At 65.0% G+C, this 13,793-nt stretch overlaps 3 protein-coding genes across 3 annotated transcripts; 2 read left to right on the top strand and 1 right to left on the bottom strand.

Moving 5' to 3' along the window:
• Positions 1-338: 338 nt before the first annotated feature.
• On the top strand, positions 339-4,529 carry SAR1A (secretion associated Ras related GTPase 1A). Its single transcript, XM_084210253.1, has 7 exons — positions 339-407; positions 761-835; positions 1,636-1,755; positions 2,184-2,249; positions 2,631-2,734; positions 3,181-3,312; positions 3,866-4,529. Exons 2-7 carry the CDS (start codon positions 778-780, stop codon positions 3,980-3,982), a joined length of 597 nt encoding a protein of 198 aa, XP_084066379.1. The 5' UTR covers positions 339-407; positions 761-777; the 3' UTR covers positions 3,983-4,529.
• Positions 4,530-5,820: 1,291 nt separating this feature from the next.
• On the top strand, positions 5,821-7,806 carry TYSND1 (trypsin like peroxisomal matrix peptidase 1; the record flags this gene model as incomplete). The annotated part of the gene is made up of 4 exons (XM_084210067.1): positions 5,821-6,800; positions 6,889-7,022; positions 7,103-7,288; positions 7,383-7,806. The coding sequence occupies 4 exons, from the start codon at positions 5,821-5,823 to the stop codon at positions 7,592-7,594; spliced, it is 1,512 nt and encodes a 503-aa protein (XP_084066193.1). The 3' UTR covers positions 7,595-7,806.
• Positions 7,807-8,289: 483 nt separating this feature from the next.
• Positions 8,290-13,793, bottom strand: SPOCK2 (SPARC (osteonectin), cwcv and kazal like domains proteoglycan 2). The gene is made up of 10 exons (XM_084210207.1): positions 13,575-13,793; positions 11,139-11,184; positions 10,741-10,855; positions 10,557-10,659; positions 10,365-10,473; positions 10,169-10,288; positions 9,864-10,082; positions 9,215-9,277; positions 8,944-9,081; positions 8,290-8,862 (listed from the first exon to the last, which is right to left on the bottom strand). The coding sequence occupies exons 1-10, from the start codon at positions 13,788-13,790 to the stop codon at positions 8,717-8,719; spliced, it is 1,275 nt and encodes a 424-aa protein (XP_084066333.1). The 5' UTR covers positions 13,791-13,793; the 3' UTR covers positions 8,290-8,716.

The raw sequence follows: 13,793 nt of genomic DNA, 5'->3' as shown, positions 1-13,793 counted from the left end.
CGGAGCGGTCACAAAATCAGAGGATGCCAGGGGCGGGGGCCAGAACCACAGAGGTTTGAGGAAAAGCCCTCAGCGATGATGCAGTCCACGCTGTGGCCGGTTCCCCACCTCGCTGCCGAGAGCTCCGGGGCTGGTCCCTGCCCCCTCAGTGTCTCACCGCCCTTTCCACGCAGAAATCCCCGCTCGTGTCCAGCCGGGAGCTCCCTGGAGCAGCCCCGCACCGCGTCCCTCCCGCCCCGGGCCGGTCTCGAACCCGCGGCCTCCCGGTGCCGCCCGCCGCAGCCCCCGGCGCGCGGGGCCAGCGGGGCCGGAAGCGGGCGGGGCGCGCGCTGACGTGTTTCCGGCGGGGCGCTGGCGGCGGCCGCGGACGGGACTCGGTGGCGGCGGCGGCCCGGGAGCAGCCGGGGGTGAGCGGTGGCGGCGGCCGTGCGGGCCGGCTGGGCCCGGCGGGGCGCTCAGCGGGGCGGCGGGCCCCTGGCGGGCCCGGGAGAGGGGCGGCGGCGGCGCGGGGGGTGACACGCAGGCAGAGCGGGGGCGGGGCGGGGGCCAGGCCGCGCCGCCCGCCCTTGAGGCCGGTGCCCCTCACCCCGGTGCCCCTCAGCCCGGTGCCCCTCATCCCCTGCGTCCTTCACCCCCGTTCCTCTTGGCCCGAGCCCTCCCGTCCCCGGTATCCCCGAAGCCCCGTCCCGGACCCCCTGACCGCGGCTGCCTTTGGGCACCCACCCTTTGTAACTCGGGGTTTGGGTTCTGTCCCTCGCAGGCATTTTGTTTTCAGAGATGTCTTTCATCTTCGAATGGCTCTACAACGGCTTCAGCAGCGTCTTGCAGTTCCTAGGTAATGCCTCGGCAGCCCCCTCTGGGTGGGTTTGGCTTCTCCCGTGTTCAGCATCCCATAAAAGCCGGGGGTTGAGGCGGTGTGCAGCAGCTCTGGCCGGTGCAAAGTCTGCTGAGGAAGCTCTGTATCAATAAAGGGGCTTTTACACTGCTGCAGAGAAACTTTGGGAGTATTTGGGGCATTGGGCTCCCACTCAGGGGTTTCTTTTCCCCTTTGGAAGCCTCTCTGGCCCCAGGCAGAGGTGCTGCCTCGCCAGGGAGGGCACCCCATCCTCCTCATCCTCCTTCCAGAGTCCTGGATTCTGCTGGAAAACCTTGCTGGAGGATGGGGTGCCCATTCTCCTGATCCCCTCTTGAAGGGAGAGGATGAGAGGGACAGGGTGAGAAAAGGTCCCGTTGGAAACCTCTGGGAGCTTTCCTCTGGCAGACACGACAAAAATCATTTTATGCCAAGAAAACAACTCACTGCTTTGCACTTTTTCCTGGCTGCTGTCTTTTTGAGTCTGTTCAATTTTCACATCTTTGGAGGGGACAGATTGAGCCATAATGCTCTGCTGCACGCTGTCCTCTGCTGCTGGGATGGGGGAAAGAATGGAACGCTGAGGGGAGCAGGAGCTTAGGAAATGTCCCTTGCTGTAAACATGCCTTGGAAAAAGGCTGTTTGAGCTGTGTGTGTTTTCCCTGGAAGTGTGCACAGGTGGCAGCAGAGCTCTGGGAAAGGCCTTCCCCCAAAAAAAGCAGCGTGGCGCTCCGGCTGAGCCCGCTGGAGTTTTCCTCTTGCTTTCTTCCTTCTCCTGGCAGGTTTGTACAAGAAGTCTGGAAAGCTGGTGTTCCTGGGCTTGGATAATGCAGGGAAAACCACTCTGCTGCACATGCTCAAAGATGACAGGCTGGGCCAGCACGTCCCCACGCTACATCCCAGTAAGTGTCCCTGGGAAAGGCCTCCTGGCATGGCTCTCACTCTGGAATTGTGGGGGCACGGTGTAGGAAGAAGCTCTGCCTGGGGGATTTGAAGATCTCAAAACTCGAGCTGCACTGGGGTTCCCCAAGCTGAAGTGCATCTCTGTTTTCCTCTCTAGAAATGCCCAGCAACTGGTGTGGCTCAGTTAATAGAAAGGGAAGATTTTCCTAATGAAAAGCCTAATAAAGGATAATAATTGCAGGTTAAAAAGCTTCAGTGGGAAGCAGGAGGAATTATTTTCTGCTGCTCATGATTTTGGGAACGTGCTCCTGAATTCCATAGGAAGTTCAGGGAATTCCTTGTTGGGGGAGCGTGTGTGATAGCCAAGAAATTCTATCTGTCACAACTTCCTTGTTTTCCTGAATCCCACCTGTGTTTCCCATTTCAGCATCAGAGGAGCTGACAATTGCTGGAATGACCTTCACGACTTTTGATCTGGGTGGACATGAACAAGGTAAGGAAAAAAATGATGAAAAATTTGATCCTGACCAGTGTCAGCAATTAGCAGTGCCTAATTATTTGTTGCCTGGATTTATTTATGGAACAACACGTGGAAGCAACCTCCTGGCTGTAGGATTGCTTGGAAGGAAATGCTGCCAGTTCTTGCCCTGCTGCCTGAAGTATTTTTAGCTGTGGAGGACTCAGATATAATTTAGTTTGGATAATTGCTGGCGCTTTCTAGAAGTTTTAAACACAGTTTTTTTGCCCTTTTATACACAAAACTATTGGGAGGAAGAAAGCCTGGCTAAAAAGGCAGCCATGGTTGCTGAGGCTTGGTGGATTTTGCCCTGTGTGGAGATTTCACAGGGCCGTGTTTGTCCCTTGTGTTTTCCAGCTCGCCGGGTCTGGAAGAACTACCTGCCTGCCATCAATGGGATTGTCTTCCTGGTGGACTGTGCAGATCACTCACGGCTTATGGAATCCAAAGTGGAGCTTAATGTAAACACACTTCCCTTCTGTCCCTTCTCCAAGACCTCTGATCAGCTAAATTGTGAACAGCAGCCATCTCTCCCAGAGCTGGAGGAGCCTGGATGTCCTTGCTCTGGGTCGGTCGCTTGGGTTCAGGGGAGGCTCAGCTTGGACAGCAGCAGGAATTTCTGTATGGAAAGGGTGCTCAGGCCTTGGCAGGGGCTGCCCAGGGAACTTTGGAGGTGTCCCAGGAAGGGCTGGAGGTGGCACTCAGTGCTCTGGGCTGGGGACAAGGTGGGACTCCATGGGCTGGCAGGGATTTTCCAGCCTCAGGGATGCTGTGAGTCTTCCACAGGAGTGTGGAAGCCCCAGAAACGATCCCTTGTTGGTCCCAGAGCTCAAACAAAACCATTTCCTTCAGGCAATGACTCCTTTTTGCACCTCTCTGCTCAACTCTTGTTGGCTCTTGCACGCAGGCGTTAATGACAGACGAGACAATATCCAACGTGCCAATCCTTATCCTGGGAAACAAAATCGACAGACCAGAGGCCATCAGCGAGGAGAAACTGCGGGAGATCTTCGGGCTCTACGGACAGACCACAGGGAAGGTAGGGAGCCATCCAGACTTGCCTTGCCACGGGCAGGGCAGAGCCTGCCTGCTTCCTTGGACACTGAGCCCTGATCCCCTTGGGATGGATGGGGATTACTCCTCTAATTGGTCAAGGTGAATCAGTGATAATAATGAGACTGTTTAAAAGCCATGGAGTGGTGGGACAAGAGGGACTGGCTTCCCATTGCCAGAGGGCAGGTTCAGGTGGGAAATTGGGAAGAGATTCTTCCCTGTGAGGGTGGGCAGGCCCTGGCACAGGTTGCCCAGAGAAGCTGTGGCTGCCCCATCCCTGGAAGTGTTCAGTGCCAGGCTGGACAGGACCTGGAGCAGCCTGGAATAGTGGGACCAGGCAGTGGGGTGGAATGATGGGATCTTTAAGGTCCCTGCCAACCCAAACCTCTGGGCAAGTTTTGAGGCTGCTGGGATTGTCCAAAGTGCAGCGCACGCACAAAGGGCCTGCAAGAGGAGCTCCCCTTCATGGCCGTGGCTCGCTGGGCACTTCCCCGAGGGCACCAGGGGTGCAGTTGTGACTCCTGCTTGGATTTCCCCAGGGAAACGTGCCACTGAAGGACCTGAATGCGCGCCCCATGGAGGTGTTCATGTGCAGCGTGCTCAAGAGGCAAGGCTACGGCGAGGGCTTCCGCTGGCTATCGCAGTACATCGACTGACGCCGGCACGGACACGAGAGTTTTACTCCTCTGGACTGATCCTGTTCACTTCAGCTTCCTATGGACTTTTCTATTAGAACATGGAAGGCTTTCCTGGCGTTGTCCAAGAGACTCCTGGTTTCCAGCTGCCCTTATGGCACAGTGGTGACACCGCTCTTTTCCGCGCGGCGGGGAGGCGGCGCCGCTCCTGAGTTGTCCCTGCCCAGTTGGGTGACAGCGGGGCTGCTCCAGCCTGGGAAGGCAAAACTCTGCACGCTGCAGCAGTGTAACAGCTGAAAAAGAGAGCACGTCTCACCACTGTGGTTAATTGACTTCAAAAACAAACAAACAAAAAAGGAAAAAAGCAATTATATTTTTTAAAGAAAGTGTTAATGTAAATGGCGTCCCTTCTAACTTTTTAGTTTAACGTTCATCTTGTTTAGTCCAGAGTCTGGTTTAGGGTTTTTTAAAAATATATTTAACGGTATTTAGGTATTTCACAAATTACTGAACCAAGGTATCACGATATTAGAAGTCCTCAATAAACATAGCATTTGGGCTTAACTGAGCTGTAGGGTGGCTGTGCTGTGTCACGCTGACCGACGACGGCGAGGTGCCGTTGGGACTGAGGTGTGCAATCCCAGCTTCTTTAGTTTACAGGGATTTTTTTGGTTGTTTTTTTTTCCTAGGTGGGGAGGAGCACCTGGTGCAGGTGTTGGGGTGGTGTGCAGTGGGAAGGGGCTGCCTGGTTCCCCCTCAGGCCAGACCCTCCACTGAGGCTCCTCTGGCCTCACCATCACAGTAAGAACCACGGAGCTGTTTTGGTGGTTGTAGCATGGAAGTGTTTGACATTTGCATATCATGAGGTGATTAATGTAGACTAAACTGGTTTCTTTTATACTCTCAACGGACTTTTTTTTTTTTTGTCTGAAGTTTCATTGCTGTCTGGCACTCATTTTCAGTTCAATAAAGACATGTCTTTCTCCTCTGAAGGGGCAACGAGCCTCAGTCTGGCTTGGTGTTTGCTGGGCCTTGGGGCCATCAGAACACCAGCCACAGAGTTCCAGAAGCGTTTGGACAATGCTCTCAGGCACAGGATGGGATTCTTGGGGCTGTCCTGTGCAGGGCCAGGAGCTGGATTCATCCTTGTCGCTTCCAATCAGAATATTTGTTCCATGATTCCATGGGTCTGTGACCTGCATGGTGCAGCCAGAGAGGGAAACTGAGGCAGGATGGAAGAGCAGCTTGCCTTCGGGCTGGCAAGCAGGGAGAGCTCATGGCTTGCAGGGGCTTTGCTCTTGGTGTGACGAACCCACACCGAGCCCAGACAGCCTGGAGGGGCTGGGGGAGCAACGGGGTCGGGGGGCTTCGGCTCTGACTCCCAGTATCTGGGGGATTTTAGCTCTCCCAAACGGATTCTCCCGGTCCCTGTACCTCTGTAGGAAATAAAGGTTTGGTACTCGTTCGTGCTGCGGGTGAGGTGGGAAGCGAGCGTGGCCGTGGGGTGTCCGGGCCGAGGGTCCCGGGGAAGGGGGGGCCTGTGCCGGTGCCCCGAAGGGCAGGGCTGGGCCGACGGGCGGCTGCAGGCCGCCGGTCCCGCTTCTCCCAGGGAAGCAGGGGTCGAGGGGGGGCTCCGCGGCGGGCATCCCTGGTGTCCCGGGAAGCGGCCCGGGGGCGGCCCTGGCCCGGGGCTCCCGGGAAGCGGGGCCGGGCCGGGCCCCGGAACCCCCGTGAGGGCCCCGCGGGGGCGTGCCCGCCACGTGCGCGCCCCGCCCCGGCCAATAGGGAGGGCGCGGCGCGGGGCCGCAGCCAATGGGGGCGCGGGGCGGGCCCGGGGGCGGGGCGCGGCCGTGGCGGCGATGGCGGCGGCGCCGCCGTGCTGCGCGGTGCGGGTGCGGGGCGCGGGCGGCGGCGATGGCGGCGGCGGCAGCGGGCTGGTGCTGAGCCGCCGCCCCGCGCTGGTGCTGTGCCACGCCGCCGTCTTCGCCCCGTTCCTGCGCGCCGGCCCCGCCGCCTGGGCGCGGTCCGCCGCGCTGCCGCCCGCCGCGCTCCGGCCGTGCCCGCGGCTCAGCGTGGTGCTGGGCGGCGAGGGCGGCGGGCTGCGGGAGCTCGGGGCGCGGCTGCTGGCGCTGGTGCCGTGCGCGCCGTTCCGGCGGGCGCTGGAGCGCGGCCTCGGGCGGGCGGAGCGCTGGCGGTTCGGGGCCGAGGAGGCGGCGGCGGGCACCGACCCGCGGGCGCTGCCCTGGTTCGCCTGGCTGCGGGTGCCCGGGCTGGACGCGGCCGAGGGCGGCTGGGCGGCGCGGGCCAGCGCCGGCTGCCTGCGCAAGGGGCAGGCGCTGCTGGCCTGCGGGTCCCCCTTCGGAGACCTGTGCCCCGAGCTCTTCCTTAACACGCTGAGCCGGGGGGTGGTCAGCAACCTGGCGGGCGAGGAGAACGCCCTGGTGCTCACCGACGCCCGCTGCCTGCCCGGCACCGAGGGCGGCGCCGCCTTCGTGCCCTCGCCCGACGGGCCGCGCGTGGTGGCCGTGATCGCCGCCTCCCTGTGCTGGAAGGGCGCCGAGTGGGTCGGGCTCACGCTGCTCTGCTCCCTCGCCGCCATCCTGCGCAGCAGCGCCGCTGTCCTGGGCGAAGCCGGCATCGCCGTGCCGCCGGTGCCGGCCTGGGTGGCCGCGGTGCCGGCCAGCAGCGGGCGGGACCCGCTGGGCTGGACGGCGCTGGTGGAGTGCGGGGCCACCTGGGGCTCCGGGGTGCTGCTGGCACCGAGGATGCTCCTCACCTGCCGGCACGTCGTGGAGGCCAGAGCCCCGCTCCGTGTGACGCCGGCAGCCGGCCCCGGCCAGTGAGTGCGGCTGTGCCCCCCCACCCCGGCCTTAACCCCGCGACCCTGCGTGTCCCCCGCCGTGACATCTCGTTAACCGTGTCCTTAGGGACGCCGCCGTGCTCCGGGGACGCGTGCTGTTTGCCACCGAGGAGTCGTCCCCCTTCGACGTGGCCGTGGTGGAGCTGGAGGAGAGCGTGCCGGGCTTTGTCCCGCCGTGCCTGGCCAGCACCTTCCTGCCAGGTACGCCCCGGGGGCACACGGGCTGTCGGGTGGGGGCTGCCTCGCCCCCTTGCCCCCACCTGCTGCCTCTCCCGTGCCAGGAGAAGAGGTGAGCGTGGTGAGCTTCGGGGCGCTGGGGCGGGCGTGCGGCCCCTCGGTGACCGCAGGGATCCTCTCGGCCGTGGTGGCGGTGGCCGGGCGCCCCGTCATGCTGCAAACCACCTGCGCCGTCCACGGCGGCTCCAGCGGCGGCCCCCTCGTCTCCTCCCGCAGCGGCTGCCTCATGGGTGAGCCGGGGGTGTCCCCGTGGGTACCTGGCGGGGTCCCATGGGCGTCCCCCGGCCGGACCCGGTGACCTGGGTGTCGCTCCCTCCCTTCCAGGCATCGTGGCCAGCAACACGCGGGACACCGGTGCGGGAGCCACCTACCCCCACCTCAACTTCTGCATCCCCATCAGCGTCCTGCAGCCCCTCGTGGCGCGCTACCGCCGCACCGGCGACCCCGCCGCCTTCGCCGGGCTCAACCGGGCGGCTGAGGGCGTGAGGGCGGCTTGGCAGCTCCAGCAGCAGCCAGGACCCTCCAGCAAGCTCTGACCCCCCTCCTGGGGGACTTGTGGCAGGGACCGAGGTGCCAGGGGTGGGATATCCCCTCTGCAGCCCCGGTGGTGCGGGGCCCGAGCGCTTGGACTCTGCAGAGCCGGTGGGGCGTGGGGACCCCGGGGCTGGGGACGCGGCTCAGTGCCTTTGACAACCTCTGACAACTCCAAACTGGGGAGGTTTGGGGTCTGTATTATTGTTTTGTTTTCTCCCTGGGGCCATAAATGCTGTGAGTTGAGGACCTGGTGTGCTGAGTGGCTGCTGTGGGGTGTTGAGGCCCTCACTAGGGCACGGGGTGGGTTCTGGGGGGCAGGTTGGTCCTGTAAGGGATATTCTGGGTCAGGGGTAGGATTGGGTTGGGGTCTTGTTTGGGGCTGGGGTAAAGCATGAGGAGGGAGGGCAGTTCCGAGTCCTGCCGTGGCTCTGGACCCCGTGGAAAGGGAAGGTGTGGGGTCATGGAGAGGGTCAGGAGCAGAGGAGGGGACACGTCCCCGGGGAGGGAGGCCAGTTCCAGCTTCATGGCGGCAGAGTGCAGGAACCAAACCGGGGGCACTCCCACCCCAACCTGCTCCCCAGCCCCGCGGTGCCCGCTCGCAGCACCCCCTCCCCGGGACAGCCCTGCAGGGCCGGGGCGGTGCCAGGGGGAGGAACGGGCGGGCCAGTGTTTGACACAGCACGGGGTATTTATTTCACAGCCGCTACACAACGCCGGGGGCCGGGGCAGCCACGCAAGCACAACATGAGGGGGGATGCGGGGAGGAAGGGGGGGGGCAGCTTATCTATAAGGGGGTTTGTTGGGGTTTTTTTTTTTTGTTTTTTCCTTTTTTTTCCCACTTTTATTAGCGCCATTTGCCCGGTTGAAGACCACGCAGCAGCACACTAGGCCTACAAGGCTCTACCCAAAAAAAAAAAAAAAAAAAAAAAAAGCTCAAATTCGCATAAGAGCGGCCCCCCGCCCCGCTCGCCCCCTCCCCGGGCGAGCGCCCCTTTGCCCCGTCCCACACGGGACCGGAGGGGGGAGCACCCACCCCATGCCACACCGGCAGCGGGGGCGTCACGGGGACCCCCAGCTGGGGGGCTGCCTCCCGGCCGTGCCGCCCACCGGGCTCTCCTGCTCCTCTACCAGATGTAGCCGCCGTCGTCGCCCTCGCCTGCTTCGCCCTCCTCTTCCTCGCCTTCCTCGCCCGCCTCCTCCGGCTCCTTCTCCTCCTCGTCCTCCCAGCCCACGCTGCTCCCGAAGTCGCCCGAAAACCCCGTTGCTTCATCTGGAGGGCCGAGGGGCAGAGGTTCAGGGGCGGTCCCGGGCTGCAGTCCCGTCCCCAGGCGGGGTTCCCCGCAGCTCTCACCGCAGTCGGGGCTGCCGTGCCCGCGGGTGCCCGTCAGCTCGGCCCCGTGCTGGTCCACGCACCAGCACTCGCCGCCGCCCGGCTCGCACTGTGCCCGCCGGTAGTAGCCGTCCTCATCGCAGCTGGGAATGAAGGTGCCTGCAGGGAAGCGATGGCCCCCACCCCCCCAAACACGTGCAGTGCCAGAGCCCCCCAGGCAGGTCCCCATCCTCATCCCGGCCTGGCTGCGCGGGCACTGCTGGGGGAAAGGGCCCCGGGCTGCCCCACTCACCCAGCTTTTTTTTGGTCGCTTCTTGGATCTGGATCTTCTCCAGCTCCCTGAGACAGGGCGGCTCTGCAGCATAGCCACACGCTGCTCTTAGGGCAGGCATGCAGCCCCCCAGGGCGGGCAACCCCTCACCCCACACAGAGTGCGCCCCCAAACCCACAGCATTCATCCCTGTGGTGTGCATCCCCCAGAACTCCACCTTCCCCCACGGAGTGCATTCCCCAGGGTGTGCATCCCCATGGTGTGCACCCACCCTGGCCCCATGGAGTACATCCCCCATGATGCACATCCCCCTTCACCCAAGATGTGCATCCCCATGACCCACAGCATGCATCCCCGCATGGTTTCCAGCCCCCACAAACCTTGTGGTGTAACTCTCCCCCTAAGGCAAACAGCCCAGAGCCACCCCAAACCCACAGCAAGGACTGCCCATGACCCCACGATGTACATCCCCCCGTGATGTACATCCTATCCCCCAGTCCCACAGCATGGGATGGATCCCCCACAACCCCACGAGGTACAACGCCAATCCCACAGCACGGATTCCCCAGCCCATGGCATGCACCCCTCAGGACACAGATCCCCCACCCTCCTGACCCCGCGGTGTCCATCCCCCGGCCCCCCAGCGCCATCTCCCCCTGTCCTGACGCACTTTCCCTCCAGAAGCAGAAGCACCACTCGGGGGCGGAGACGCGGCCGTCCTTGGAGGTGTCGCAGGAGTTGAAGAAGGCGCGGATGCACACCTCGTACTTGTCCAGGTTGATGGCGGCCAGCTCGGCCGCCTCCAGGAAGAGGTCCCCGCTGGTGTCCAGCCGGGCGAACATCCACCCCACCGCCTCCTTGCAGGTGGCTGCCACGCTCCTCTCCAGCGCTGCGGGGCAGGATGAAGCCCGTGGCTGCCCGGCCCCCCCGGGGACAGCAGCCCACGTCCCCTCCCCGTGTGGCAGGGACAGGTACCGGAGGTGGGGCTGGCGGGGAGCCCTCCGGAGCCGTTCTGCTTGGCGTTCTCCCGCAGCAGCTGGAACCAGTCGCGCAGCCGGTCACCCAGGTCGGCCAGATCCTGCCCGGTGCACAGTTCTGGGGGGTCCAGCGGGGCAGCGTCAGGCCGGGCAGAGCTCGGGGACGGTCCCCCGGCGCCCTGCACCCCGCTCACCTTGTTTGCTGTCGCCGGCAGGGCTGTGCGGGGTCGGGCAGGGGCACTGCCCCTCGCACCGCACCGTCAGCTGCTTGCTGGCCAGGCACGCCTGCTGCTCCAGCTTGCACTGCGGGGCGGCAGCGGGACGTCGGCGGGGGAACACGGGGGGGACCCGGGGCCCCGTCCCCGCGGCGGAGCCGCCGTCCTTACCGCCGAGCTGTAGGTGTGGCCGTCGGAGCCGCAGACGGCAGCCACCGGGGCGGCGTGGCAGGGCTTGCAGCCGCCGTGCGCCTTGGGGCCCAGCGGCTTGATCCTGCACGGGGCGAGAGGATGCTGAGCGCCCGCCCGGGCCCCCCTTCCTCCCGCCCGGCCCCTGCCCCGGCCCCGCTCCTACCTGTGCTCCAGCTTCTTGCGGCTGATGCACATGGCGCGCTGGTAGCCCTGCGCCACGCACACCTTGTGCCGGCTGCACTTCACCTTCTGGCAGGGGTCCTTGGTGGTGTCCAGGGCTGGGGGCAGAGAGGCGCTGGGGCAGGCGGGGACGCCCCAGGGGAGCCCGGCAGCGCTGGCCGCCAGCCGGCCCGGCACAAAGCGCCATTCAGGCTGCAGCTGGGCGGCCGCCCCGGCACCAGCTGCTGCTTCCCGGCTCGCACCGACCCCAGCACCGCTCCGAGCCGGAAGGGAAAAGCCCGGGGGGTGCAAGCAGAGAGTGCGACCCAGCCCCCGTCCGTCCCGCCATACAGGCTGGCAGCGAGCCCACTGCGCTCCATCCCAAACCCATCCCAGCGGTACCTTCATCCCCGGGCTGGTTGTCCTCCCAGCTCTTGATGTAGTCATCCTGCGAATTGGGGAGAGCCTGCATGAGTGCAGGTGGCGGGAAAGGTGACACCGGGCCAGGCGTGCCATCCCCCGGCTCGGGGCCACCGGACCGGAGAGGGTCCCGCCGCACACACCCCTGGGCACCCCGGAGCAGGGACGGGGGGCAGCCTCCCCCCACGAGCCCCTCGAGGCTCACCTCCACCTCCTGGCGGCACGGCAGTGAGACGGCCCAGCCGGCACCGACAAAAGAAGAGAGAGAGAGTGGCCACCGTCAGGTCTGGGACACCCAAAGCCCCGCTCCCGTCCCCAACCCACAGCCACAGGCACCCTGTGCCGGCGGGGCACCCCGACCTTCTGGTGCCCAAAGCTCTCGCCACCAGCCCTGGGTACGACTGGCACCGACCACCAACGTGCTCCCCATCTCTGGCTCTAGACCTGTAATCCTGGAGAGCTTTTCACAGGATAAAGCCTTCCCCCATCAGCCAGCTGGGAAAGCCAGGGAATGGGGATTGAAATAGCATCGGGTGGAGGAAGCCCTTGGGAGCCCAGTGAGGACCTCAGGGGATCCCCACGGTGCTGCCACCCTGGCTCTTCAATCGTGAGCCCAGAAGGAGTGGGCCAAGATGGATGTCACTGCCCGGGGAGGCAGAACTGCTCCCAGAGGACCCCGAAAGCATCCCGGACGTGTGGGGGAGCAGCAGGGACTCAAACCCTGCCAGCAGGCAGCATCACCCTCCCCACGGGATGCTCCGGGCTGAGCTCTGCGATAAGGCAGGAGCATCCCCGCCGCCCTGGGGAGGGTAGGCAGGGTTTGGGATGGCAGCGGGAAGCAGCGGCACGGGAGGCAGCTCTGGAGGGGACGTCTCGCTCCAGCACGGCGGTGTTTGCACCGCAATCGATAGCCGCGTTCCCGTGCCGTGATTGGTAACACTGCGGCGCCCGGCAGCTCCCTGCGGCGCGGGTCTCGCCGCGGCCGCCGGCCTCCTCCCCGTGCATCCCCCCACAGGCGCTGCTCAGTGAAAACCCCACAAATCCATGGATTTGCTTATTAATCCAAGCTAACCGCCAGGAGGGCTGCAGCCCCCCCAGCGCGGCAGCCGTGCCACGCCAGGGTGGGCCCCACGTGTGCTGGGGATGGGCATCCCCCCTCGGCCCCGAACCCCCCCGGGGACGCTCAGTGCCAGGGGAGCACGTCCACAAGTGCTCCCCTCGAGCACCCGCAGCCATCCGAGGTGCCAGGTGCCCAGGGCTGGCGTCGGCCAGCGGGGATGCTGCGGGAAGGGTCTCCAGGGGAGGAATTTACACCTTTGCACCCTCACCCGTGCTCTGCCCCCCAACTGGTTCATTTCGAGGGTGGTGCCCCCTGCTCTGCCCTGCGGTGGGCACATCTCCCTTGCTGCCATCCATCCATCCATCCATCCATCCATCCATCCATCCATCCATCCATCCATCCATCCATCCCCTCCCCGCTGCCAAGGTGAACCCGAGTGTGCAGCTGAACAAAGACCACAGGGGCTGGCTCAGGCTGGGGGGGGCCGGCTCCGGGTGTGCCCCCTCCCCGCCCGGCTGCTGCAGGTGCCCTGGGTCTCCCCAGGATGGGGTGCAGCACCGTGTCCCCCACCCCGGAGGACACGAGCAGGAGGTGTAAAAGGAGCCCAGGAAAAACCCCGACTGCCCCATAATATTAAGGGCTGCAGCTAAATGCCATCGAGGCTGTTCGCAAGGGCTGTGTAACACCGAGGGGTGACACGATCCCGAGCCCGGTGTGCCAGCGCTCCTCCAGCAGTGCCTGCGTCCTCATCCTCCCTGCCTCGCGTCCCCCACATCCCCAGGGGTCACCACCCCGCGGAGGCAGCGCCGGCCCCGGCTGCGGCACCGCGCGAGGCTCCGGAGACACGCCGGGGGCTCGGGGGAACTCAGTCCCGGGGGATGCTCGTCTCCTGACACGGGCTGCGCTGTCACCGAGGGTTTCAGGCCACGGCGCACCCCCGCCACGGGCGGGCGGGCCCTGCCTGCACCCCCATGTGGGGCACGGGGAGAGGTTGCAGGGGACAGCACCCCCGCTCACCGGAGAGAGTCGCTTTGGCATCAAGCCCTGGCCAGGGAGGCACTGGCATAAGCCACGCAGCTTTGGCGTCGGGCAGGGAGGCGGCGGCGCTGCCGGAGCCGGTGAGCATCCCCCGGGTACCGGGGCCGCGGAGCATCCCCCGGGTACCGGGGCCGAGAGCCGCCCACGGCCGCGGCGGGATGCGGGCACCGCCGAGCATCCCCGGGCGCCCGCCATGGGGCCGAGGCCGGGGAGGGTCGCGCTGCGGCAGCCGCAGCGGCGGGCGGGGAGCGCGGGGAGGGGGCTCCCGGTGCCCGGCAGCGCGTCCCGTCCCCCCCGTCCCGCTGCCGGCGCGGACTCACGTCTCGGAAGCGGTTCCAGTGCTTGATCCTGCCGCCGTACTGGGAGATGGACGAGAGCCACTGCTCGTCCTCCATGAAATTGCCGGGGCTCTCCGCCGCCGCGGCGGGCCCGGGGCCGGTGGCGGGGCCGGCGGCGGGCCCGGGGCCGGCGGCGGCGGCGGGCAGGAGCAGGGCCAGCAGGGCCAGCAGGGCGCGGCGCCCGCCGCAGCCCCGCATGCT

Source organism: Fringilla coelebs, assembly GCF_963513975.1.
Source record: "Fringilla coelebs genome assembly, chromosome: 8".
NCBI classification, from domain to species: domain Eukaryota; kingdom Metazoa; phylum Chordata; class Aves; order Passeriformes; family Fringillidae; genus Fringilla; species Fringilla coelebs.
This window is presented reverse-complemented; position numbering and strand designations above follow the sequence as displayed.

Coding starts and splice junctions, on each gene's coding strand:
- SAR1A (XM_084210253.1), top strand. CDS start 778: ATGTCTTTCATCTTCGAATGGCTCTACAACGGCTTCAGCAGCGTCTTG. Junction 2,250..2,630: donor TCTGGGTGGACATGAACAAG/GTAAGGAAAAAA, acceptor TGTGTTTTCCAG/CTCGCCGGGTCTGGAAGAAC. Junction 2,735..3,180: donor AATCCAAAGTGGAGCTTAAT/GTAAACACACTT, acceptor TCTTGCACGCAG/GCGTTAATGACAGACGAGAC.
- SPOCK2 (XM_084210207.1), bottom strand. CDS start 13,790: ATGCGGGGCTGCGGCGGGCGCCGCGCCCTGCTGGCCCTGCTGGCCCTG. Junction 10,856..11,138: donor CAACCAGCCCGGGGATGAAG/GTACCGCTGGGA, acceptor CTCTGCCCCCAG/CCCTGGACACCACCAAGGAC. Junction 10,474..10,556: donor GCCACACCTACAGCTCGGCG/GTAAGGACGGCG, acceptor GCCGCCCCGCAG/TGCAAGCTGGAGCAGCAGGC.